The following is a 25,940-nucleotide window of genomic DNA, read 5'->3' as shown; positions in this document are numbered from 1 at the left end:
AGAACTTTTCAGCGTTTTTTTTTTTATCCCCCCTACGTGTATTTTGCTTTTGAGAAGATGGCCTGTCACTTTGGTTTAACTGTGCTCTTTTTTTTTTTTTTTTTTTTTTTTTTTTGGTCCAACTACATATTTCTTCAATTTGTAACGAGGCAATCAACGGCAGCTAAGACTCCAGGGGAGCCCTCAAGATGGGGTGAGGGGTGGGCATCAGGGGACTTAAAGGCCTTTCGGTTGTGATCGAACACGTATAGAGGGACCAGTACGTGAACTTGAAGTTAGGGTGAGGAGATGAGATATATTTTGTGTCAACCCTTCTGTCTTTGGTTCCCAGGATGGTACGGGGGCAGGGACCTTCTCTGTGGCCCTGCTCGGCTCCGGGCTGTGTATCCAGCTGCCTCCTGGCTGCCCTGACCTCTCTCTAACAGGCATTTCAAACCTGAAAATTCATGTCTCCATCTTTTTGTCTTGCCTTTTTCCTGGTCAAGCACCTGTGTCTTTCACTCAGGCTCCAGAGCCACCTGCCACCCCAGCCTCCCCTGCCACCCCGGCCTTCCTCTTTTCTGCCTTAGACCAGTCCGATTCCCAGGGAATGTGTACTCTCCCCTGGCAACCCTGGCAGAGGCCTTAACCCACTGAGCCACTCAGGCGCCCCCCCCCCTTTTCTAAACTTCAAAAGGGCTACTTCCAGGACGCCTGGGTGGCTCAGTCGTTAAGCGTCTGCCTTCTGCTCAAGTCATGACCTCAGCATCGTAGGATCGAGTCCCGCATCAGGCTCATTGTTCAGCAGGGAGCCTCCTTCCCCCTCTGCCTGTCTGTGCTCTCTGTCTCTCTCTCACTGACAAATGAATAAATAAAATCTTAAAAAAAAAAAAAAAACCCAAAGGGCTGATTCCTCTGACCAGGGCATAATCCAAGTCTTCTTTTTCTAAAACATCACTCTGATTATGTCTCTTGTTGGTCAGACCCTTCCAGAGTTTTCCTATGAAGGTCCTCCCTCAGCCTGATCCCCGCAGCCCCCAGCTGTGAAGCCCATTCTGGCTCTGGCCCATACTGGCTCTCTCTCCCCCTGCCCTCCAGAAAGACTGCTGTGGTCCGAAGGTTTGCGTATCCCCACAAATTCATATGTTGACATCCAAACCCTGGTGATGGCGTTAGGATGAGGGGTTTTGGGGAGGCGCCCCACCCTCATGAATGGGAATCATGTCCTTACCCAGGTGACCCCAGAGGTCTCCCCTTCCCCTTCCACCATGCGAGAACCCTGCCAGAGGTTAGCAGCCTGGAACCTGGAGGAGGGAGGGTTCCAGCCAGAACCTGCTCATGCTGGCGTCCCGATCTCAGACTTCCAGAAATGTGAGAACTATGTTTCTGCTGTTGATAAACCTATAAATGTCTATGGTATTTTTTCGTGGCAGCTGAAACGGATGAACATACAGCCCTTGGGAGGGGGCATGACTGCTGCTCATGTCTCAGAGGTCATGGTGTGTGTGACATGGTCATGGCCTGGTCACCTGTCTTACCCCCCCGCTGGTGCCAAGTACAGTGCCTGACACTTGTTAGTGCTAAGTAAATGGCAGACCCTGCCCCCTCCGGAAGAGCAAAATGAAATCCTCAGGCATCCATCGAGGTAAGGTCTTTCCGTGCTGATCTCTCCTTTCTTGTCACTTGTCTTGGTTTGTCTCTTCCTCAGCCTTCATTTCTCTCTTTCTGACTCTGTGAGCTTTCATGGGGGCCTGGCCCCCAGCTCTGTCCTCTTGGCTGTCTGTCCATTCCTTCACCTGGAGCACGGGGGCTCTGGAACCAGCAGACCCCGTTTGCATCCGGTCCTAGTGCTGCTGTTTGTAGGCACATGACCTTGAGCCGGTTTCCTAGCCCCTCTGAGCCTCACCTCGAACACAAGAATCAGCTGTGGCAAGCAGGAACTGAGATTCCCACCCTTGGCATCGTGCCAGACATGTGGTGAGGACCTGCACCTATGGTTGTGGGAAGCATTACTGTTTTAAACCTGCAGCTGGGTCATGTCCCTTTATTTCCTCCACCGGTGGCGGTGGTCTCTAGAGTAGGGTCTTGAAGTCTTCCCTGACTGGCCTCCTCCCTGCTCCCTGCGCCTTCCTGTCCTTACCTGGCATGCTGTGTGCCTCACATGTCTGAGGCTCTCTCCCCTATCCCAGCCGGAGTCCCCTTTCCTGCCTCCTTCTTGAGGTCTGCTACAGGTACCTTCCACCAAGGACTCCCGGCCCCTCGGTGGGGATGCCTGCTTCTTCCTCTCTGAGGTCCTGAGCTGATTTTGGTTTCTTTCTGCTTCATGTCCCGGGCACTGCCTCCTCTTCTGAGCTGTCAGTGTCTTAAGCCTGAGTCTGAATTTAATTCCTCGAGTGAGTTTATTAGGTCCTTTGCACATCCTAGTGACTCAACATGTGGGTTCAATGGGAAACAAATGCTTCAGAGTTGTGACCTTCGCAGGGTCTGTGTACAACTGGGGTGCCGCCTACCGCTGTCCCCTGTGTTGGAGCAGATGAGGAGGGATGACAGCCATAACCATAGGGTGCCTCAGTTGTCCTCCCAGACATTGCTAATCCGTCCCAGTGCTCCTTCCTCCTTGCCGACTTGGAATGTGGCCTCAGAATCTTCCTCAGGAAAGCTCCCCTCTGTCATGGCCCATCCTTCGAGGAGACAGGTGACAACCAGCTCTCCTTGCCCCGTGCTATGGAAACATCATATCAACCTCCCAACAACGATTTCTTTGTTTATTGATTCATTATGAAGAGCATGTTTAGATAAAAAAAGGAGTTAGCTCTTTTTTAAATTTATTTAATTTCTTTTCAGTGTAACAGAATTCATTGTTTATGCACCACACCCAGTGCTCCATGCAATACGTACCTTCCGTAATACCCACCACCAGGCTCACCCAACCTCCCACCCCCCGCCCCTTCAAAACCCTCAGATTGTTTTTCAGAGTCCATAGTCTCTCATGGTTCATCTCCCCTTCCAATTTCCCTCAACTCCCTTCTCCTCTCCATCTCCCCATGTCCTCCGTGTTATTCCTTATGCTCCACAAATAAGTGAAACCATATGATAATTGACTCTCTCTGCTTGACTTATTTCACTCAGCATAATCTCCTTCAGTCCCGTCCATGTTGATACAAAAGTTGGGTATTCATTCTTTCTGATGGAGGCATAATACTCCATAGGTTATATGGACCACATCTTCCTTATCCATTCGTCCACTGAAGGGCGTCTTGGTTCTATCCACAGTTCTATCCACAGACCGTGGCCATAGCTGCTATGAACATTGGGGTACAGATAGCCCTTCTTTTCACTACATCTACATCTTTGGAGTAAATACCCAGTAGTGCAATTGCAGGGTCATAGGGAAGCTCTATTTTTAGTTTCTTAAGGAATCTCCACACTGTTCTCCAAAGTGGCTGCACCAACTTGCATTCCCACCAACAGTGTAAGAGGTTTCCCTTTTCTCCACATCCTCTCCAACACTTGTTGTTTACTGTCCTACTAATTTTGGCCATTCTAACTGGTGTAAGGTGGTATCTCAATGTGGTTTTAATTTGAATCTCCCTGATCGCTAGTGATGATGAACATTTTTTCATTTGTGTGATAACCATTTGTATGTCTTCATTGGAGAAGTGTCTGTTCATATCTTCTGCCCATTTTTTTGATATGATTATCTGTTTGGTGTGTGTTGAGTTTGAGAAGTTCTTTATAGATCCTGGATAATCAGCCTTGTGTCTGTACTGTCATTTGCAAATATCTTCACCCATTCTGTGGGTTGCCTCTTTGTTTTGTTGACTGTTTCCTTTGCTGTGCAGAAGCTTTTGATCTTTTTTTTTTTTTTTTTAAGATTTTATTTATTTACTTGACAGACAGAGATCACAAGTAGGCAGAGAGGTAGGCAGAGAGAGAGGAAGAAGCAGGCTCCCCGCTGAGCAGAGAGCCTGATGCGGGCTAGATCCCAGGACTCTGGGATCATTTCCTGAGCCGAAGGCAGAGTCTTAACCCACTGAGCCACCCAGACACCCCAAAGCTTTTGATCTTGATGAAGTCCCAAAGGTTCATTTTCGCTTTGCCTTTGGAGACATATCTTGAAAGAAGTAGCTGTGGCTGATATCGAAGAGGTTACTGCCTCTGTTCTCCTCTAGGATTCTGATGGATTCCTGTCTCACATTGAGGTCTTTTATCCATTTCGAGTTTATCTTTGTGTACAGTGTAAGAGAATGGTCAAGTTTCATTCCTCTACATATAGCTCTCCAATTTTCCCAGCACCATTTATTGAAGAGACTGTCTTTTTTCCACTGTATATTTTTTCCTGCTTTGTTGAAGATTATTTGACCATAGAGTTGAGGGTCCATATCTGGGCTCTCTACTCTGTTCCACTGGTCTATGTGTCTGTTTTTATGCCAGTACCATGCTGTCTTGGTGATCACAGCTTTGTAGTAAAGCTTGAAATCAGGCAGTTTTGTTTTTCTTTTCCAACATTTCCTTATCAATTCGGGGTCTCTTCTGATAGCTCTTTTAAGAATTCTTAGTAGGCAAGATGAAAGGTTTAAAAGTTTTGTTGGGAGGTACCCAGTGGGTTCAAGTGTATGTCTTAAGCATGATGGAAGGAGAAGGATGCTGCGGTCAGCTTCACACTCCCTAACAGAAAAAGGAGCTGGCATGAGAAGATGTGGTGGGTAGAAACCTATATCCTCTTGAAGGAGGAGGCAGGACCACAGTAGTCAAGCTGGAGGGGAGAAAGACAGACATTTCTGTGCAAACCAGAACAGAAAGTTTGGAATGGGAGTTCCCAGGAAGAGATGGGAATGTTATGAAGCAAGTTTCCATTGTCTCGCTGACAAAAGCCAATAAATAACAAAGGGTTTTTCATCCTTCTTCCAAACCCCAGAGCACCACTTGAAGCAAGTAGAGGAAGTTTCTGGAAACCACTGACAAGCTTCAGACACGTTAGGAAAAGCAGTTTGAGGAAGTGAGCTCTTTCACCTAACCTGTATAATGACCAGGTGAGAGGATGTTCTGGTCTCCACTTGACAGGTGGGGGAGTTTAGGCTTGGGGAGGGGGTCAAGGTCCCATAATCAGTAGTGGAAGAAGCTGGAATTTGAGCCCCATCTGGTTCTGAAGTCTGTAATCTTTTCCCTACACAGGTGGATGGGGCCACATCTAAATGCTTTGTGTCATCTTATTTGCTGGCAGTGAAGTCCGTTAGAGATCAGGGAATGCATGATGATTACATTTTTTGAGGTGGTGTTTGTGAAGGGTAAGAGGTCTGTGTCTAGCTTCATTTTTATGTGTGTGGGTGTCCAGTTGTTCCAGCACCGTAGGTTAGAAAGACTTTCTTTGTTCCATTGTATTGCCTTTGCTCCTTTGTCAAAAGTCAGTTGACAATATTTACTATATAAAACTGACTATATAAAAGTCAGTTTACTATATTTATTATTTTTATTAATATATAATGTATTATTAGCCCCATGGCTACAGGTCTGTGAATCGCCAGGTTTACACTTCACAGCACTCACCATAGCACATACCTTCCCTAATGTCCATAACCCAATCACCCTCTCTCTATCCCCTCCCTGAGGCAACCCTCAGTTTGTTTTGTGAGATTATGAGTCTCTTATGGTTTGTTTCCCTCCCGATCCCATCATGTTTTGTTTATTCCTTTCCTACCCCCCAAACCCCCGACGTTGCCTCTCAACTTCCTCATATCAGGGAGATCATATGATAGTTGTCTTTCTCCGATTGACTTATTTCGCTCAGCATAATACCCTCTAGTTCCATCCACAACGTCGCAAATGGCAAGATTTCATTTCTTTTGATGGCTGCATAGTATTCCATTGTATATATACCACATCTTCTTTATCCATTCATCTGTTGATGGACATCTAGGTTCTTTCCATAGTTTGGCTATTGTGGACATTGCTGCTATAAACATTTGGGTGCACGTGCCCCTTCGGATCACTACATTTGCATCTTTAGGGTAAATGCTCAGTAGTGTGATTGCTGGGTCATATTTTCAACATTTTGAGGAACCTCCATGCTGTTTTCCAGAGTGGTTGCACCAGCTTGCATTCCCACCAACAGTGTAGGAGGGTTCTCCTTTCTCCGCATCCTCGCCAGCATCTGTCATTTCCTGACTTGTTAATTTTAGCCATTCTGACTGGTGTGAGGTGATATCTCATTGTGGTTTTGATTTGTATTTCCCTGATGCCGAGTGATGTGGAGCACTTTTTCATGTGTCTGTTGGCCATCTGGATGTCTTCTTTGCAGAAATGTCTGTTTATGTCCTCTGCCCATTTCTTGATTGGATTATTTGTTCTTTGTGTGATGAGTTTGATAAGTTCTTTATAGATTTTGGACACTAGCCCTTTATCTGATATGTCATTTGCAAATATCTTCTCCCATCCTGTCAGCTGTCTTTTGGTTTTGTTCACTGTTTCCTTTGCTGTGCAAAAGCTTTTGATCTTGATGAAGTCCCAATAGTTCATTTTTGTGGGCTCTTCATTCTGTTCCATTGATCTTTTTGTCTCTTCTTTCACCAAACCACACTGTCTTGATTATTGTAGCTTTATAGTAAGTCTTGAAGTTGGGTAGTGTCATTCCGCCAAATTTGTTCTCTTTCAATCTCATGTTGGCTATCCTGGGTCTTTTGCCTCTCCGTATAAACTTTAGGGTCAGTGTGTTGATATCCAGAAAATAACTTGTTGGGATTTTGATTGGGATGGCATTGAATCCATAGAACCAACTGGAAAGGACTGACATCTTGACATATTGAGTCATCATATCCATGAGCATAGGCTCTTTATTTGTTCTTTGACTTTGTTTTTCAGTGTTTTGTGATTTTTCTTGTAGATCTTGTACACATTTTGTTAGATTTATACCAAAGTATTTCATTTTGGGGGGTGCTAATGTGAATAGTGTTGTGTTTTTTAATTTCAAATTCCACTTGTTCATGACTGGTATATAGGAAAGCAGTTGGCTTTTATATATTAGCTTTGTACTCTGAAACCTCCTTGTAATCAAAGTTTGAAACCCCATCTTTCCATTGTGTAGGCCTCATTCTGGCTATCCCTGTTGTTGCGATGCCCTGAGTGTGGCCTTGGACTTATAGGGCTCTGTGCCTCTGCTCACAGGTTACCCTGCCAGTATCGCCCTTGTCTGTTGTCTCTGCCTCTTGAAACCTTACCCATTGATCCAGAACCCAAGCTGTCTGAAATCCCTGGGGATGCTTTTCCAATACCCTTCCACAGAATTGCCTGTCCTCTGGGTCCTGGTGACACATTGGTTCCCATCTCGAGTTCAGCACCTTTCATGTCCCCAGACTGTACTGGAGCAACTTGAGTGTTGCTTGTTCTCTTCCTCTGCAGCTCGCCACCCCCCAGGGGCAAGGATGGGGACTGACTCCTCCGCTGCTGGGGCCCTGGGACAGACAGCACTGTTCACACGTTCAGGGACTCGGCCATGGGTAGCTGGATAGAGGTGATCATACTGAGCTTCAGAGAAGCCGGACCACTGGGACTTAGGATTAGGCAACCTCACTGTCTTAACTTGTTTGGGAAACCTTGGAGTGTCACAGAAGAGACTCCATCACTGACATTTCTCTGTCATCCACATCGCCTGTCACTCAGGGGGTAGGGACATTAAATTCATGCAGCGAGCCTGGCTTTTAACTCTTAGTGCCTTGTTGACTGTTGTCACCACTGGACAGCCTTCTGTGAGCATCCAGTCTCTGCTCTGGCCCTAGATGCAAGAGAGCCTAGAGGAGACTGATCTTTTTTTTTTTTTTTTTTCTTTTAAAACCACATATGCGTGGCTTCTACTTTCTAACTCTTGGAACTAGCTGGCTTCAGGGTCTCAGTGGTGCCCTAAGGCTGGCCCTACAGTGCCTGTCAGAGTCCCCAGAATCTGTCCTTTGTCCTCACTGAGCTGGATACAGCCTCTCTCCCAAGACTCTGCCACCGTTCTCTCCTACCGTTTCCTCTTGACTGGGTATTATGCTTCTCCAATCAAAAGCTGCTGGTTTCCAGAAGGCTGATTCTGTGTTTTTTTTTTTTTTTTTCCTTAACTTGGAGGACAATTTATTTTAGGCCTGTTAAATTTGATTTGACTTCCCCTTCGCTGTTATATATCCTTTCCAGCTTCAGATACGTTTTGGAAAAAAAAACAACAACAATAGTTCAATCTATTTTGTGACAACTTGTGTGACTAATTAATGCTCTGCAGAACACCATGAAACTTGCAAGGCACCACACAAATGCCAAATCGTAACACGTGTCCTGTTTGAAACTGTCTTAGCAAATTGAACATCTGTATTATAGTAATAGACTGTATTAGTAAATGGAACATCTTTTATTGATTCACCTTGTTAAGCAGGAAAATAATCCTTATGGCTTTATAAACCTCCTGTAAGTTCTAGTAGGTGCCATTTCGAACATGAATTTAATTGAATAAATGAAGGCAGGTGTCAAGCATTTAATTGGCCCTTCTCTCTCAGCCAGCTCAATCAGCTTTGGAACTATTGTTGATGATGTAATTTACCAGTGAGATGAAACTGACATGTCTTTGGGGAAGAGAGGCTGGCTGGGCAGAGTTCACGCTTAATCACTGACTGATGTCGTTGTAACCTGGTCTTCACAGAATTTTCTGTGAAGTTCCTCAAGGAGCAGACAGAAATAGGGAAGAAAGTGGTAGCAAACTTTGCCTCACTGGCCCACAAAATTAGTTGAAAAGTCTTGAGCCTTATATAAGTATTCAAGTAACTCTTGTTTTCTGTTCCATGTTATTTTCCTACACATCCTCAGCTAAAATGATTTGACTGGGAAGGTGCATCTTTTCATCACGTGGCTCAGGCTCAGACGTGTGGCTTGAGAAATTGGTGTAAAAATGGCAATTTTTATAAGAGCGGGTGGAAAAAAGATACCAGAAGAGAAATTGTGGTACATCCAGACAATGGAATATTTTTCAGTGCTAAAAAGATTTTTGAGATCTCTAGCCAGGCAAAGACAGGGAGGAAACTTAACGGTATATTACTAAGTGAAAGAAGACAATCTGAAAAGGGCTACAGACCGTATGATTCCAATTAAATGACATTTTGGAAAAGGCAAAAGTATAGAGACTAAAAAAAAAAAAAAAAAAAGTCAGTGGTTCCCAGGGGTGGAGTGGGGGGGTGAGAGTAGGGGTTTAATAGATAAAGACCAGAGGACTTTTAGGGCAGTGATAATTATGATGCATATGATAATCTATCCATAATGATAGATGCATGTCATTACATATTTGCCCAAACCCATAGAATGTAGAACAAGAGTGGACTGTAATGCTGATTATGGGCTTTGACTCTGATGTGTCCGTGTAGGTTCATCTTGTAACAAATGTCCCCACTCTGGGGCAGATCCTGACACTGGGGGACGCAATATGTACGGGCATGTGGGAAGTCTCTGTACCTTCCTTTCAGTGAACCTAAAACTGCTGTAAAAAATGATCTTAATTAAATAAAAACAAACATACAAGAAAACAACCAAAGTAACTTTGCTGTTTAAATGGAATCCCTAAGCAAGGAAAGGAAGGCTGCTCAGCTGAGAGGCAAGAGGCAGAGGCTACGACCGGATTTGCCTTTGGAGCGACCACTCGGTAAGGATGGATCAGAGGGGGAGACTGAGGCAGGGGACTAGGTGAGGTACTATCCCAGTCTTCTTTGGATGGTAGTAGGACCCTGCTGGCATCTGGGGCTGGGGAGGAGGGGACAGAGCTCATCACGAGGCGGCAGGTGGAGCTGGGTGATTTGGTGGCAGCGGTGTGGGTGGGGCTGGGGGAAAGAGGGGAGAGCTGACATTTATCAGCTGTCACCGAGCGCGTTTGGCACACCGGGCTCTGTGGCGGGTGTTTCACACCCCATCTTCATTGGAACTTGTCAGCCATCTCGGGTGATCAGTTTGGGCAACTCTGATGAGGAGCCTGGGGCTTTGTGAGGTTGTGGTTTTTCCAAGGTCACCTCTACCATAGCAGGACTGATGCCCAAACATGGAATGGGCAGAATCCAGAAGCTTCAGGGACTGTCTAGACTGGGATGGGGCAGGAGTGGGGGGAGAAGGTATCTTTTTTCCTTCTGCAGGAGAGCCTCCTTATTCAAAGGCACCCCCGACCCCTGCATGGTTCACCCCATTTCCTAATCCCTGACTCATTTCTGGCCTCTGTGAGAGAGCACTGCACTTGGAGTCCATGGCTTGGGGGTGGACCCACCTCAGGCCCCCCTTGCTGGCTGCCTTCAAGCTACTTACTGCTCAGAGTGTCAGTGTCCTCTTCAGAAAAACACAGGTGGCAGTTTCACTGTGAAAAGGAAAAAAAAAAAAATCATGGAAAAGAAGACAGTGCCAGGCCTAGTGCGGAGAGCGATAAGATTTTGTGCTCACGGGGCACCTGGGTGGCTCAGTTGGTTAAGAGTCTGCCTTCAGCTCCTCTTATGATTTCAGGGTCGTGGGATCGAGCCCCATGTCAGGCTCCCTGCTCAGCAGGGGAGTCTGCTTCTCTCTCTCCCTCTGCCCCTCCCCCTGCTCATGCTTTCTCTCAATCAAATAAATAAAATCTTAAAAAAATTAGAAGATTCTATAAAATCTTTAAAAAAAAAAAAAGGGGGGCGCCTGGGTGGCTCAGTGGGTTAAGCCACTGCCTTCGGCTCAGGTCATGATCTCAGGGTCCTGGGATCGAGTCCCGCATCGGGCTCTCTGCTCAGCAGGGAGCCTGCTTCCCTCTCTCTCTGCCTGCCTCTCTGTCTACTTGTGATCTCCGTCTGTCAAATAAATAAATAAAATCTTTAAAAAAAAAATTAGAAGATTCTGTGCTCAATGCCCTTTGATAATGTTGGATTTGACTGCATGGGGAGTTCTGAGTTGTGGCATGTAACTGGACTTTGAAAAGAAAATGTGATTCTTTTCCATCAATTTTTTTAAAAAGATTTTGTTTATTTATTTGATAGAGAGAGAGAGACAGCGAGGGCAGGAACACAAGTGGGGGGAGGGGGAGAGGGAGAAGCAAGCTTCCCACTGAGCAAGGAGCCTGATGGGGGGCTTAATCCCAGGACCCTGGGACCATGATCCAAGCCAAAGACAGACACGCTTAACGACTGAGCCCCCCAGGCATCCTTCTTTTCCATCGAATTTGTCCGTGTTGGTGTGTAGCACTTTTTGCACAGTTTTGGAGGTGGCAGCAGGCCATCTGTGAAGACCTCAGTGAAGTCCTCTTTGGGTGAGAGTGGCCACTTGGTACTGGTCAGTGCTCTCGGAGATCTAAGCTCTAGAAACATCACCTTCTTTGCCCACACGTACTTGTCCTTTGCACCTCGACAGCGGCTGCGCTCCGTTGAACCCGCCCCCAAGGTGGCCGTGGCTGGCTGGCTATGCGCTCCTCTTCATTTTCACTTGGTTTTCTCTCTAGTGATGGCTGTTTACATAAAGGAGTCCTGGTGGCCCACCGAAGACGTCCTACGAACCTCTGATCCTGCCAGAGAAGGTCTCATGAAGGTGAGGTGGTGTAGACCAGAACAGATACTGCAAAACAGGTTTTAAAGTCAATGTGTTGATTATCATGTTAATGATTGAAAGCACTTGGCCTCTGTGGACTCATCTTCCAAGGTTGCAAGAAACAAAGTTTCACAGATGGGGTGGGGTGCGGCGGGAGGGTGGGGGGAGGTGGGTGAGGGCTGAAACAACAGAAAGGTGTTGTCTCCCAGCCTCTGAGACTATAAGCCTGAAATCAGGGTTCCTTCTGAGGGCCACGAGGGAGACTCTGTTCCAGGCCTCTCTCCTGGCTGCTGGTGGCCTCAGGAGTTCCTTGGCCTGGAGATGGCCTTCTCCCCGTGTCTTCACATCATCTTCCCTCAGTGTGGGTCTCCCTCTGTCCAGATCCCCCCCTTTCTATATGGACACCAGTCATTTTGGATTAGGATCCCCACCCCCATGACCTCATCTTCACTTGATCGTCTGTAGAGACTATTTCTAAATAAGTCACATCCCCAAGTACTGGATATTAGGTCTTGGAACATCTTTCCAGGGGATGCGATTCAATCCAGAATGCCCTGCCAGTAAGGAAAATAGTAATAAAAGGCTGTATGCTGCAGACATCTGGCTATTGGCAGATCTCTCTTACCTTCCTGAGTGGCCTCTTGTGTCTTCATTTTAAAACTTAAATCCCTGTCGTCTCTCTAGTGTGTAGGAAAATTTTTGCTTATTGTGTCCGAATATTATTTTTTTGGTACTCACTCTGAGTCAGACATTGTGTTAGGTACTCGCCTATGTCCTCAGACTCTTTACAGGGATTATCTAATTTTAGAATCCTCAAGGTACTGTTTTGTAGAAGAAATTGAGGCTGAACCACACAGCTAGTGAGTGATTGGGTTCGACACAAACTTCAGTCTCTGTGATGTCAGGCCTGAAGGTCTTGGTTGGGCTGTGGCTTTATGGAGCAGTTGTAAAGCCAAAACCTAGGATGGTAGGGGTGAGGGCAGGTGCCACAGCAGCTCCTCAGTGTCCCTGTGGCATCTGCTCCACTGCAGATCTGATGAGAAAGGTAGTAACTAGTGTAGAATTTAGACTATTTGCCTCATGTCTGCCCATTTTCATTTGATTGGCATATTTACCTTAATTCCATAGGTGCTTCTTGGCAGTCTTAAAATGGTGGATCTGTCTGTAGTCGTCTGGAATTCCACTTGACCTCCCTCATTGGGACCTACAAATACTGAATGAATGACCAGTATTCTTCTGGGTCTGGTTTAGAGAAGGAATTGATAATACAGTTTTTTCCCCCTTGCTTGAATGAATTAAAAAAGAAAAACAAAATTCAGTTTTATTTTCCTTCAAACAACAACTTCATTGAGATACGATTCATGTCCTATAAATTTCACCCTTTCAAAGTGTACAGTTCAGTGATTTTCAGTATTTGCACAGAGTTGTGCCCCAGTCACCGCTCTTGAATTCTAGAATGTTTTCATTGCCCCCAAAAGAAACCCCTTGCCCATCAGCAGTCACCCTTCATTTCTCTTTTTCCCCAGCCCCTGGCAAGGAGTCTGCCTCTGTGGATTTGAGCATTGAGATCTCTAGAATCATATAATACATAGCCTTTTGTGTCCAGCTTCTCTCACTAAGTGTAATGTCTTCGACGTTCACCCACACTGTCGTGTGTGTTAGAGCCGCATTCATTTCCCACTGCATGGATCGAGCATGTGTGTTTATCCATGTATCTGTTGATGGACACGTGTTGTTTCTACCTTTTGGCCATTACGAATAACGGCACCATGAACATTTGTGTACAAGTTTTTGGGAGCACATGTATTTTCAATTCTCTTGGGTATATACCCAGGAGTAGAGTTGCTGGTCACGTGGTAATTCTCTATATAACTTGTTGAGGAACCACTGAACTATTTTCCATGGCAGGTGTACTACGAATAGTCCCATTGGTAACCTCTGATGGCTTCCATCTCTCCATGTCCATCCTGTCACTTGTTTATTGTCTGTTTTTGTATGCTCTCCATCTGACTGGGTGGGAAGTGGTATCTCACTGCAGTCTTGAGCCGCATTGCTCTGATGGCCAAAGCTGTGACGCATTTTTTCATGTACTTATTGGCCATTCATACATCCCCTTTGGGAAAATATCTATTAAAATCCTTGGCCCACTTTTTAATTGGGTTACTTGACGTCTGACCGTTGAGTTACAACATTTTTCATATATTCTGGATGCAAGTCCTTATTGAGCACATTGCCTTTTTTGATTGGCAAATATTGTTTTCCCGTCTGTGGGTTGTCTTTTGCGTGCCTGTTCCCCCTCCCCAGCTTTACTGAGATATATCTGACATAAACATTGTGTGAATTTGAGGCACAGGAGGTGTTGATCTGGTATACTTACATATCGCCAAATGATGGACGCCGTGGTGTTGGCTGACACCAGCTTTGCATTACATGATTACCATTTTTTGTGTGTGTGATGAGAACATTTAAGATCTACTGTCTTAGCAACTTTAATATAATACAGTATTATTAGCTATAATTACCCTGCTGTATATTAGATTCCCAGAACTTATTCATCTTATAATTGGAAGTTTGTACCTTTTGACCGACATCTCTCTTCTCCCACCCACAGCCCCTGGTAACCACCATTCTATTCTCTGTTGTGATGAGTTGGGCTTTGTTAGGATTTCACGTGCACGTGAGATCACGCAGGATTTGTCTTTGTCTGACTTACTTCACTTTGTATAATGCCCTCTAGTTACATCCATATTATTGCAAACAGCAGGATATTTTCAGGTCTGGTTTTAATTGACTCGGTGGATACCGTTTTGAAAAGTTTCCCCCTCCCCACCCCGACGCCAGGGGATTTAACTATGGCTTGAGATTCAGCCAATGAGTGTGAGGTACTCAGTGGGGTTGCCTGGCCCATTTGTCTCGCTGTGCTGGACCCTTCCCACAGGTGGGCCAGAGATATTTACTGGTTGGGTGTTTTGAATGCCAGGAGAAGTCTAACGTGCTCTTTAAATAATTCTTTCATATTTTATTTTATTTTTTTTTCAGAATAAGAGTATTCACTTGTTTCATTTTCAATTCCTCTGTGTTTAGATGAGGGAAACCCCACATTTTCTGAAAAATGTGGCCTATGTTGTGAACAGAAAGAAACTTGGATGTTACCTGCTCTTAATGAACCGTGTTGTAAAGATCGATCTACCCCAACCATCCCCCAAGATTTTGGGGTCTTGACTTTTTTTTTTCCTTTTAATTATATTTTGTTTCTTAGCCAACTATTCTTCATAAATTACCAAAAAAAAAATGCTTAATGTTCTTTCTGTTAACATAATTAGTGGTCCTAATTGAGGGATTAGAACTGGATCTCGGCTTTGTGTTTCCAGAAATGTTTCTAAGTCAGAATCACACACATTTCTCCCCCCGCCCCCCATAATGAAATTGGATAAATTCAGTGCATTTTCTTTTCTCCTTTTTCTCCTGCCAGTTTTTGATTGGCTATTTCCCTTCTGCCAGATGCAATCTGCTTTTCTCTTCTGGCTTTCCTCTGAACTTTTTGGTTTTATAAGTTGAAAAATATAACCTCCCACATCACCCCACTCAGGTTTTGTGACCAGCTAGTGATTCTTCAAAGTCTGAACTGGGTTTGGCTGCTACTGTCTGAGATACAAAATTGCGGCAGCTTCTCAGAGCTGAGCTGGTGTGGTTTTCACAAATCTTTTCCTCATTTAAGATTTGGCTCCAGATGAAGGTGAACTATTTTACATTCTGGACCAATTAATAGATTTATTGGCACTGAACACTTTGTGCCGTTTGTAAGGGGGGGCAACAGCTGCCTTATTTTTTGTTATCGGAGCATTTGAAAACAAATGTATTTTTTTTTTAACCCATCCTTCCCCCAAACAAGTGGTTTAAGGATGCCTCAGACAATCTTCTCCCTTGAACAGTGGGAGAAACGGAGGCTCAGAAAGTTGGGCATTGCTAAAGATCTCCCAGCAAAGCTAGGCTGAGAAGTCACGATCACAAATGATGACAATGATGATAAAAATGTAAGAATTAAGTATTCAATATAAAACGAAGTGTAGATATTTATATTAATGTTCCCTTTTCCAAAACCTTAGTTGTAATGGATGAAGATGCTTGCGGCAGCCATGGGTTGGGACCAGCCTGGGACCTGGGGAAGCCCTGGTCTGTTGTTTTGAGCCTGATGCCTCAGACAGAGCCCTTGTCCAGGTGTCCTAAGTCCTCTTTGGAATGAGACAGGGAAATCAATAAATGTGATCACTTACCCTCCTTGGGTTTCTCTTTCCTTACCTATAAATCAGGACCTCCCGCAGGTGGGAGAATTGAATGCTAGCTTGTGGGTGGGAGTCACAGGCCATTCAATGACATTGCTGATCCCATGGTGCTGCATAGGGTGGGGGACAAACACCCCCACACGTAGGCTGTCACATAGTCTTATCAGAGTAAAATCTTGTCATGTCACGCATGTCTTGCCAGAGTAAAATCTGATAAAACAATGCTGTCCCTTGATCAATAGCTGATTGGGTTCATGTCAAGAATCACATTTAGTGCTGGCTTGTGGTTGTCCAGAAGAGTGCATGTAGAAGGACTCTGTGACCTTATCCAAGCTGAGCCACATAGAGTGGGATGGATTAGTTATGTCTGCTGTGGGTGCAGAAGCTGGAGGCCTTTTTTTGCTATGTATTTTGTTTTTGCTATGTATTTGCCACCCGGGGGCTCTCCAAATGCAGAAATTTTTTTTTTTTTAAGATTTTATTTATTTATTTGACAGACAGAGATCACAAGTAGGCAGAGAGGCAGGCAGAGAGAGAGGAAGGGAAGCAGGCTCCCCGCTGGGCAGAGAGCCCAATGCGGGGGCTTGATCCCAGGACCCTGAGATCATGACCTGAGCTGAAGGCAGAGGCTTTAACCCACTGAGCCATCCAGGTGCCCCCAAATGCAGAAAATCTTAACAGACAGGACCATGAAGTAATTTCGACTTTTTTTTTTGTTTTGTTTTAAGATTATTTATTTATTTATTTGACAGATAAAGATCACAAGCAGGCAGAGAGGCAGGCAGAGAGAGACGGAGGAGGAAGCAGGCTCCTTGCTGAGCAGAGAGCCCAATGCGGGGCTCAATCCCAGGACTCTGGGATCATGACTGGAGCTGAAGGCAGAAGCTTTAACCCGCTGAGCCACCTAGGCGCCCCTTATTTCGACTTGTTAATGCTAAAACTCTGTGTGGGCCTGACCTTGACCACATACTTTCTTCACCTGCCATGACATTGTGGTGGGCAGGAAGTGGTTTCATTTGATGGCCTTAGAACAAGATGGCCCTTGATTCTTGGTAGTTCTCTGGGATTGGGACTGTAGCATGTGCTCCAAATCTACTACGTCTTAAGCCATCGAAAAATCACGTTTCTGATGTAGCCATTGATCCTCCCAGTTCTTTTTTTTTTTTTTTTTTTAATTCCCCCCAATTCCTTGCCCTCCTTCTGAAGGCCAGAATTCTGGGTCTGTTATTAAAAATGGTGGGGGCGCCTGGGTGGCTCAGTGGGTTAAGCCTCTGCCTTGGGCTCAGGTCATGATCCCAGGGTCCTGGGATCGAGCCCCTTATGGGGCTCTCTGGTCAGCAGGGAGCCTGTTTCCCCTTCTCTCTGCCTGACTCTCTGTCTTCTTGTGATCTCTGTGTCTCAAATAAATAAATAAAATCTTAAAAAAAAAGGTGGACTGGGTTTATTTCTAGACACATTCAGGGGATCTGCTGAAATGTCTTGCCTGACCCCCCTGGAGGTTACTTCCTGTTTTGTTGACCTGCAATGGACTTTTTTCTGTCTACTTATATTCATTACACATAGGTAGCCTTGGGGACCAGGGAGGCCCCTCTGGTACTGCCCCTCACTCCTGGAGGCCTATGGGTGTGAAAGGTCAGGGTTGTGAAAACCTTGGTGAGAAACTGTGAGTCACATTTTGGCTCTTGAGTACAAGGGGAATCGTGTGATGGTGGCGCACACACCTGGCCCTGATGTGTGGGTTGATTCCAAGTGCAAAATTTATCGTGTGTGATTTTCCTCTCTCACTTGCTTGTTCTTCCTTTGTTTCTTCTTCTTCTTTTTTTCCCCCCCTTCAAAGGTTCAGTCATTTGGGGAAAGGATTGTGCTTTTCATTCTAAATGTCGTTATTTTTGGAAGACTGGAGAGAAATTTGGATGACCGAGACATGTTTTTTTTACCTCACTCTGTGAAGGAGCAAGCAAAGATTCTGTGGCGGGATGGGTCAGCTGTTGGATTTTACACAACCAAAAGGAAAGGTAAGGGACACACAGCCCTGGGGAGGAGGCAGAGGATGGGGTGGGGAGGCCCCGTAGATGTCTGCCTGCGTTGGAGGACTCCCTCAGCACATGTGTTCCTTGGAGAGAGTCTTCTGGCACAGAAAGTGTCACTAATTCAGCCTTCCTGTAAATAAACCCAAGTAAACCCAAGGTATGGATTTCATTTTCTCATTTCTCATTGTACTGGCAAATAGGGTGAAAAACGTGTCCTTTTGATTCCCAGGCAGAGCCATGTCCCTCATAAAGGCTTATTGCTACTAATGGTGTAAAGTGACTCTGCAAAGCACGACACTCTTCATTTCTTTTCTTTAAGGCTACCCATTAGCTGTCAGGAAAAATACCATCGCTAATAGCTGACATGTGGCGCAAAAGCACACGGGATGCCAAGATTTATAGACATTACCTCAGAGGAGGGGGACGTCAGCCATGATAACAAGGTCATGGTGAAACACTGGGACTTATTTTTAGGGGCTCTGAGGAGAAGTGAGTGTGATCCTAGGACCATTTTGCCTCGGGGATTGGTCTGTTTCTTTAAAGTCGTTTTCTTTAATACTTTATTGAATTTTTAAAAGGCTGTCAACATCTCTACTCCAAGCGGACCCAACCCTGTCCTTCAGTTCTTAAGAAGTCCTAAATTTTAGCAAGAATAATCTCCCGGCAAACCACCATGGACATGCCGTTCTCCTGGGTTACGTGTTTTTCTCGGGGCTCAGAAGGCTGATTGTGCTGTTGAACGTTGTTCATACTATGTGTTTGTTCCACCTGTCCAGGATGGAACAAATCCACTTCTCTCCCTCCCCACTCCTGGTCAACACCCCCCGTCGCCCCCCGCCGTGTGAGATGACCAGTTTCCCATGCAAGTAACTCCATTAGTTAACTACTTGTCAAGGTCAGTCTGGACACTCAAGTAGAGAGGTTGGTTGTGGCCTCCTCCTTTTTCCCGAGGCTGACCCAGAACTCAAAGTGGAAGGAGGACCTTAAAAGATTGTCAAGCTAAGGTAGACCAGACTAGGTGCTTGGATTTCTGTTTCTTCTTCATTTTTGATGAATTCCACAAATGTGGTGGAAAGTTCTCTGAGGCTGCTAATTGGGTCACGTCGTTTCATCCGTGAACTGATTTTTTTTTTTTTTAAAGTGGCAATTGACTTTTAGTTACTCAACAGTTTATTTCATTTAAGAAATACCAAACCAGTATAAAATTAATGAAAATATATGCTTCAGGTATATGTTGCCAATGAAAAAAAATTTTTTACTGCCTTTTGCTGGATTAGCTTCTTTTTGGAGAGACAGAATAAAAATATTTCTGTTAGAATAATTGCATACATATTGCCACCAGGAAAGTGTGAGAGTTGTAGCCACTCTACATCCTTGCCAGTACTTGGTATTGTGAGTCTTTTTAATTTTACCTATTCTACAAGGTGGGAAGTAGTATTTAATTTTGGTTTTAATTTGCATTTCCCTAATTGCAAACGATATTATGTTGTCGCGTGCTTTGTTGATGGTCACTTATTAACACTTAAGTGTTTATTAAATATTTTGGTCCATATTTTATTGGGTTTTTGCTTATTGCAGTTTCTTCATATGTTATACGTGTCAGTTCTTTTTTTTTTTTTTTTAAGATTTTATTTATTTATTTGGCAGAGATCACAAGTAGGCAGAGAGGCAGGCAGAGACAGAGAGAGGGGGAAGCAGGCTCCCTGCTGAGCAGAGAGCCCGATGAGATGCAGGGCTTCATCCCAGGACCCTGGGATCATGACCTGAGCCGAAGGCAGAGGCTTAACCCCACTGAGCCACCCAGGCGCCCCTAGGTGTCAGTTCTTTATCAGATATATATTTGGAAAACATTTTCATTTTGGCACGACAGTATTTCTCAGAGAGCAAACATTTGGAATTTTGATGGAATCTATTTTATCAGTTTACCAATTTTCATTATTATTTTGTTCAGAATATTTTCTAAATTTACTTTGTGATTTTTATGAGTGTTTTAAAGTGAGTTTTAAATTTCCAGGTATTCCAAATGTTTTACTTATTGATTTGCCTTTGATTTCTTTTTTTTTTTAAGATTGTATTTATTTATTTGACAGAGAGAGATTACAAGTAGGCAGAGAGGCAGGCAGAGAGAGGGGGAAGCAGGCTCCCTGCTGAGCAGAGAGCCTGATGTGGGGCTTGATCCCAGGACCCTGGCATCATGACCTGAGCTGAAGGCAGAGGCTCAACCCAGTGAGCCACCCAGGTACCCCTTATTTTTGATTTCTAACTTAATTCCTTTGCAGTAAAAGAATGTAGTCTATTTTACTATTTTAAATATTAATATTTAAATTGTTAAATATTCTAAACATTAATTTTATTATTATAAGGTTAATTTATATGTATTTATAATATAAATAATTATTTCATATATAAATAGACAGTATAATTTATAATATCAATTTAAATTTATATTTATATAAATATAAATATAATTAATATAAATATAAATTTAACAGTTTAAAATATTTTGAATTTTTTAATATTTTAAGAATTATTGAGAATTGTTGATGGCTCATTATATGGTCTGTATTTGTAGACATTCCCTGTAGACTTGAAGGAATGTGTATATTCTGCAGGTATTGTGTTTAGTGTTCTGGAAATATCATTTGGGATAAGGTAATTAATAATGTTGTTTAGATTTTCTACATTCTTACTGATTATTTTTGTCTAGTTCTATCAATTTCTGAGAGTTTGTGAAAGTCTATAATTGTGCATTCATCTCTCATTTTAGTTTTGTTAGTTTTTACTTCATGTGTTTTGAAGCTTTGTTATCAGTCACATCTATATTTATGATTGTTATACCTACCTGATATATTGACCATTTCATCATTATGAAGTCCCCAGTTGTCTTCAGTAATATTTCTTATTATGAGGTCTGTTTTGTTTGATATTAATATATATAGACCCATCATCTTTCTTATGCTTATGATTTGTATGGAATATATTCTTGTATTGTAGCTTGTAGCCTTTTACTTTTAGTCTGTTCATGTCTTTATTATCTGAAGCATATATTTTGTTGATAGCATACAGCTGGGTATGGGATCCTATTTATTTATTTATTTACTTTTAGATTTTATTTATTTATTTGTCAGAGAGAGAGAGAGAAAGAGTGTGCACACAAGCAGGAGAAGTGCAGGGAATGAGAGAATCAGGCTCCCCACTGAACAAGGAGCCCAATGCAGGACTCAATCCCAGGAAACTGGGACCTGAGCCGAAGACAGACACTTAACTGACTGAACCACACAAGCATCCCTGGGTCTTGGATTTTAAACCTACTCTTAAAAAAAAGTCTGTCTTTTGAATGGAGTGTTAGTCCACTTACATTTAATTATTGATATGATTACACTAAGGTCTTCTCATTTGTAATTTGTTTTGTGTCTTCTGTTTTTTTTTTTTTTTTTTTTGGTTCCTCTGTCCCTCCTTCATATCTTCTTTTATTTTAATCAGATATTTTTTAGTATTTCATTTTAATTTCTCTATTGGCTTTCTAGTTCTATATTTTTGCATTTTTAGTTTTTACTCTGCGGATCACGTATGCTTCTTAAACTTTTCCTGATTTACTTACAGTTAATATTGAATTACCTCAGGTGAAATATAGAAATCTTTTAACAGTGTGTTTTTGTTCATCCCTTATTTATATAGTGCTATTGTTATATATTAGATCTGTTCATGTTATACACCTACCTTTATTGATTTATAATTTTTAATTTAGTAGTCTTATCTTTTAAAATAAATAAAATAAGTATAGCTAAAATCTTTCTCACATACTTACCTTTAGATAAATTTTAATATAGGTCCCACTTGCCATCCAGTGTCATTTTTCCTTTAGGCTAAAATACTTCCTTTAGAATTTGCTGTAGTGTGGTTCTGCTGGCGACAAATATCTCAGGTTTTGTTTACTGAAATGTATTTTACTTTATAGTCATATTTGAAGGATAGTTTAGCTGACTATAGAATTATTACTGATAATTCCCCCACTCCCTTCAGTGCTTTGAATATGTTTTTCCAGGCTTCTGTCTTTCATAGTTTCTGGTGAGATGTTAGCCAGTTATTTATTGTTATACCCTCATACATAACACATAGGTTTCTCTGATTGCTTTCAAAGTTTTCCCTTTAACTTTAGCTTTTTTTGTCTTCGACTATATAGATTATATGACTGTATAGACACTAGTGTATCTAGAAATGATTTTATTTTATTTTTTTTTTAAAGATTTTATTTATTTATTTGACAGAGACAGATCACAAGTAGACGGAGAGGCAGGCAGAGAGAGAGAAAGAGGGAAGCAGGCTCCCTGCTGAGCAGAGAGCCCGATGCGGGACTCGATTCCAGGACCCTGAGATCATGACCTGAGCCGAAGGCAGCGGCTTAACCCACTGAGCCACCCAGGCGCCCTAGAAATGATTTTAGTTCTGTTTATCTTTCTTGGGCTTTGGTGAGCTTCTTGAATCTTTATGTTTTCTGCCATATTTTGGAAGTTTTGGGCCATTATTTCTTCAGTTTTTTAAAAATGCTGCTTTCAGGGCACCTGAGTGGCTCAGTTGGTTAAGCCACTGTTTTGGCTCAGGTCATGATCCCGGAGTCCTGGGATTGAGTCTTGCATTGGGTTCTGAGCTCTATGGGGAGTCTGCTTTTCCCTCTGACCTTCTTTCCTCTCATATTCTCTCTCACTCTCTCTCTCTCTCTCCCTCAAATAAATAAACAAAATCTTAAAAAAAAATGCTGCCTTCATTGTTCTTTATCTGGGATTCAAGTTGTGTGTGTGCTGGGGTGCTTCATAATGTCTTTAAGTTTTGTCTCGGAGGTTTTATTCATTTTTCTTCAAACGTTTTTCTCTCTTTGTTGGGTAATTTCTACTGGCACCTATTCAAGTTCATCTGCCATCTCCAATCTGTTGTTGAGCTCATTGAAAATTTTTAGTTATTGTACTTTTTAGCTCTAGAATTTACATTATTTTTTGTAGTTGCTATTTCTCTGTTGAGATTTTCCATATATTTCCCTTTAAGTTTTTGAATTATTTTATTTTAATATTTTGAATATATTTGTAAAGTTGTTTTGAGGCCTTTGCAAAGTCCAACATCTGGGTCTGTTTAAAATCAGTTATATTGACAACTTTTTTTTTTTTTCCTCCTGAGTATGGGTCACACATTCCTGGCTTTGTGTGTGTGTGTGTATGTGTGTGTGTGTGTGTGTTGAATAATTTTTGGTCGAAAATTAGATATTGCAGATATAGTGTAACAGCTCAATTTTTTTTTGGTGTGTGTTTTCTGAGGATTTTTAGATTTTTGATCTAGTAGCTGTTCAACCTGCCTATCTTCAAAGGGTAGACTTTGTCTCCTTTGTGATCTATAGCGGCTGACTTCTGTTTGTGTGACTTCCCATGGCTGTTTCTTTAGCCTGGCCCTGTAGAGGTCTTCAGTGTGCCTGCAGATTTAGTGGCCAAAGATTTTCATATGGATTTGATTTACTTTTCCTGAGGGTATTTTTTTGTGTGTGTGGCTTTGTGTTTTTGTTTTGCTTTTCGTTTGTTGTTGTTGTTGTTGGCTTGTTTTGTTTTGTTGTTATTTGTTTTTGGTTCCTGCTGTTTGGGGGTTCTGTACTTTCACTGTTAAAGCTCATTTGGCTTCAGCTCTCTGCCACTTGAACTGTCTCAGTTGAGGAAGGTCTATTTTTGAGAAAAGCATCAAACTGTCACATCTGATCCTGTGTGGTGCCATTTTTCAAATTGTCTCTCTGGTCTTTGACTTTTTTCTTGTTGGGTTCCATGGGGTCTCCTTCACTCATGTGTTGGCTAGCTGTGGCAGTTGCTTTGAATTTGAGTTTGGTTCATTCTGTGGATCTCATGCTGCTTTACATTTCCAGCTGCTTTCCTAATTGTAAATCTGATCTGTGACACATTTAATGGGTAATGTTTCAGTTTTTCCCATGAGTGTTTTCTGTAGCTTTGGGGGTTGAATTATACCCTATGGCCAGTAAGCTGCAAACTCATAGGTTTTACCTGGTCCAGTTGCAACTTTATTTTCTTTCTCTCTCTCTCTCTTTCTTTCTTTCCTCCCTTCCTCCCCCTCTCTCCCTCCCTCCCTCCCTCCCTCCCTTCCTTCCTTCCTTCCTTAGGCTCCATGCCCAGTGTGGAGACCACTGCCAGGCTTCAACTCATGACGAGATCAAGACCTGGGCTGACATCAAGAGTTGGATGCGTAACCACTGAGGCCACTGAGGCACCATTTCCAGTTGCAAATTTCTGAAATTAAATTTTCCTCTACCCAGTGGTAACTTTAAATGATTTCTCACCTTTATTTATTTATTAAGTAGTTATTATATGTGGGATTTGCACAATATGATTTGCATAATGAAAGTACAGAACCCCTAAACAGCAGGAACCAAAACCAAACATTTCCTTCCACCACCATTTTCTGATAGGGATCCTGTTAGGTGTAGATCAGAGAATTTTATTCCTTTCCTTCTCATCTTTTTCTATAATCAGAGAAAGATATTTATGTTGATGAATTAAGAAATGGTTGATATAGCACGGCACATAGGTGGCTCAGTTGTTAGATGTCTGCCTTCAGCTTGGGTCATGATCCTGGGATCTTGGGGTTGAGTCCCACATGGGGCTCCCCGCTCGGTGGAAGGCCTGTTTCTCCCTCTCCCTCTGCCTGCAGCTTCCCCTGCTTGTGCTCAATCTCTGTGTCAAATAAATAAATGAAATCTAAAAATAAAAAAAGGAAATGGTTGATAGAACAGCATATAAGTAGATTAAACAAAACATAATTTAGTTAGTGGATAAATATATTTTATTATGTTTCATTATTTGCACACACGATTTAAAAAAAAAATCACTGGTGGATACATATAATTTAATGGCCTGCAGGAGGAGTTTGTAGTTCACAAGTTCAGAACAGTTAACGTTTCTTTAGTCTCGGCTCTGTCCTCAGTGTTTGTCATGACATTATGTAGTGTTTTTGTGTTGATGCTGAGGATGCTGGCGTAGCACATGGCATGCTTCTCAACTTTGCAGCATTACGATTTTTCTTCATGAGATTAGGTTCTTTTGATTTAGAATATCTTAATTTAGCCTAAGCTGGGCTGCAGTGTATAATTTCATTCTGAGAGGAAAAGAAAATGTGCAGATTCATTGCATAAATTGGATCACAGGGGTCAGGGGCCATCTATTTAAGAGTATACATTGTTGGGGCACCTGGGTGGCTCAGTGGGTTAAAGCCTCTGCCTTCGGCTCAGGTCATGATCCCACGGTCCTGGGATCGAGCCCCGCATCTGGCTCTCTGCTCCACAGGGAGCCTGCTTCCTCCTCTCTCTCTCTGCCTACCTGCGATCTCTCTCTGTCAAATAAATAAATAAATAAAATCTTTAAAAAAAAAAAGAGTATACATTGTTTCTAAACACTTCTTTGGCACATACTTTTAAGTATTTTAAAAATTTATTAGACAGTAAAATTGACCTTTTTTTTTTTTTTGCTTTACACTTCTGCGGATTTTGACCTATGTATAGATTCATGTAACTACAACCATAATTAAAATAAGGAATAAAATCCACCACCCCCAAAACCTCCTTCATGTTATCCCTTGTCATTCCTTGCCCCCTAACTGCCACCTGAAAGCCCTGGAAACCACTGATTTGTTCTCCATCACTATTGTTTTGTCTTTTCTAAAGTGTCGTGTAATGGAATCATATAATTTATAACCCTTTGAGACTGACTCTTTTCTTTCTTTCTTTCTTTTTTAAAGATTTTGTATATTTATGTTATATATATTGAGAGAGCATGAGCAGAGGGCAGGAGCAGAGGGACAGGGAAAGACTCTCAAGCGATTCCAGGCTGAGTATGGAGCCTGACTTGGGGCTCGATCCCAGGACTCCAAGATCATGACGTGCGCCGAAATTGAGACTCAGCCGCTCAAACAACTGAGCCACCCAGGTGCCCCAATAGACTGACTCTTTTCACTCAGTATAATGCCTTTATTCATCCAAGTCAATGTGTAGATCAGTAGTTTGTGCCTCTTTGTTGCTGACGTGCACATTCAGTTTACAACAAGTGGGTGCTTTTGTATGGACTGA

At 42.9% G+C, this 25,940-nt stretch overlaps 1 protein-coding gene across 3 annotated transcripts in view; it reads left to right on the top strand.

Moving 5' to 3' along the window:
- LOC125105097 (protein FAM169B-like) overlaps positions 1-25,940 on the top strand; it is an 86,759-nt gene that overhangs the window by 36,424 nt on the left and 24,395 nt on the right. For 2 of the 3 annotated variants that reach the window (XM_047738205.1, XM_047738204.1), the window contains 2 exons: positions 11,435-11,520; positions 17,641-17,818. In XM_047738205.1, coding sequence (XP_047594161.1) covers positions 11,435-11,520; positions 17,641-17,818 — 264 coding nt within the window. Of the gene's footprint in view, positions 1-9,204; positions 9,635-11,434; positions 11,521-17,640; positions 17,819-25,940 lie in introns of those variants that run through there. The other variant, XM_047738206.1, reaches the window with a different exon arrangement.

The sequence above is a fragment of the Lutra lutra genome, chromosome 7 (assembly GCF_902655055.1).
Source record: "Lutra lutra chromosome 7, mLutLut1.2, whole genome shotgun sequence".
NCBI lineage: Eukaryota > Metazoa > Chordata > Mammalia > Carnivora > Mustelidae > Lutra > Lutra lutra.
The sequence above is the reverse complement of the archived record's forward strand: the minus strand, read 5'-3'. Positions and strand labels throughout refer to the sequence as shown.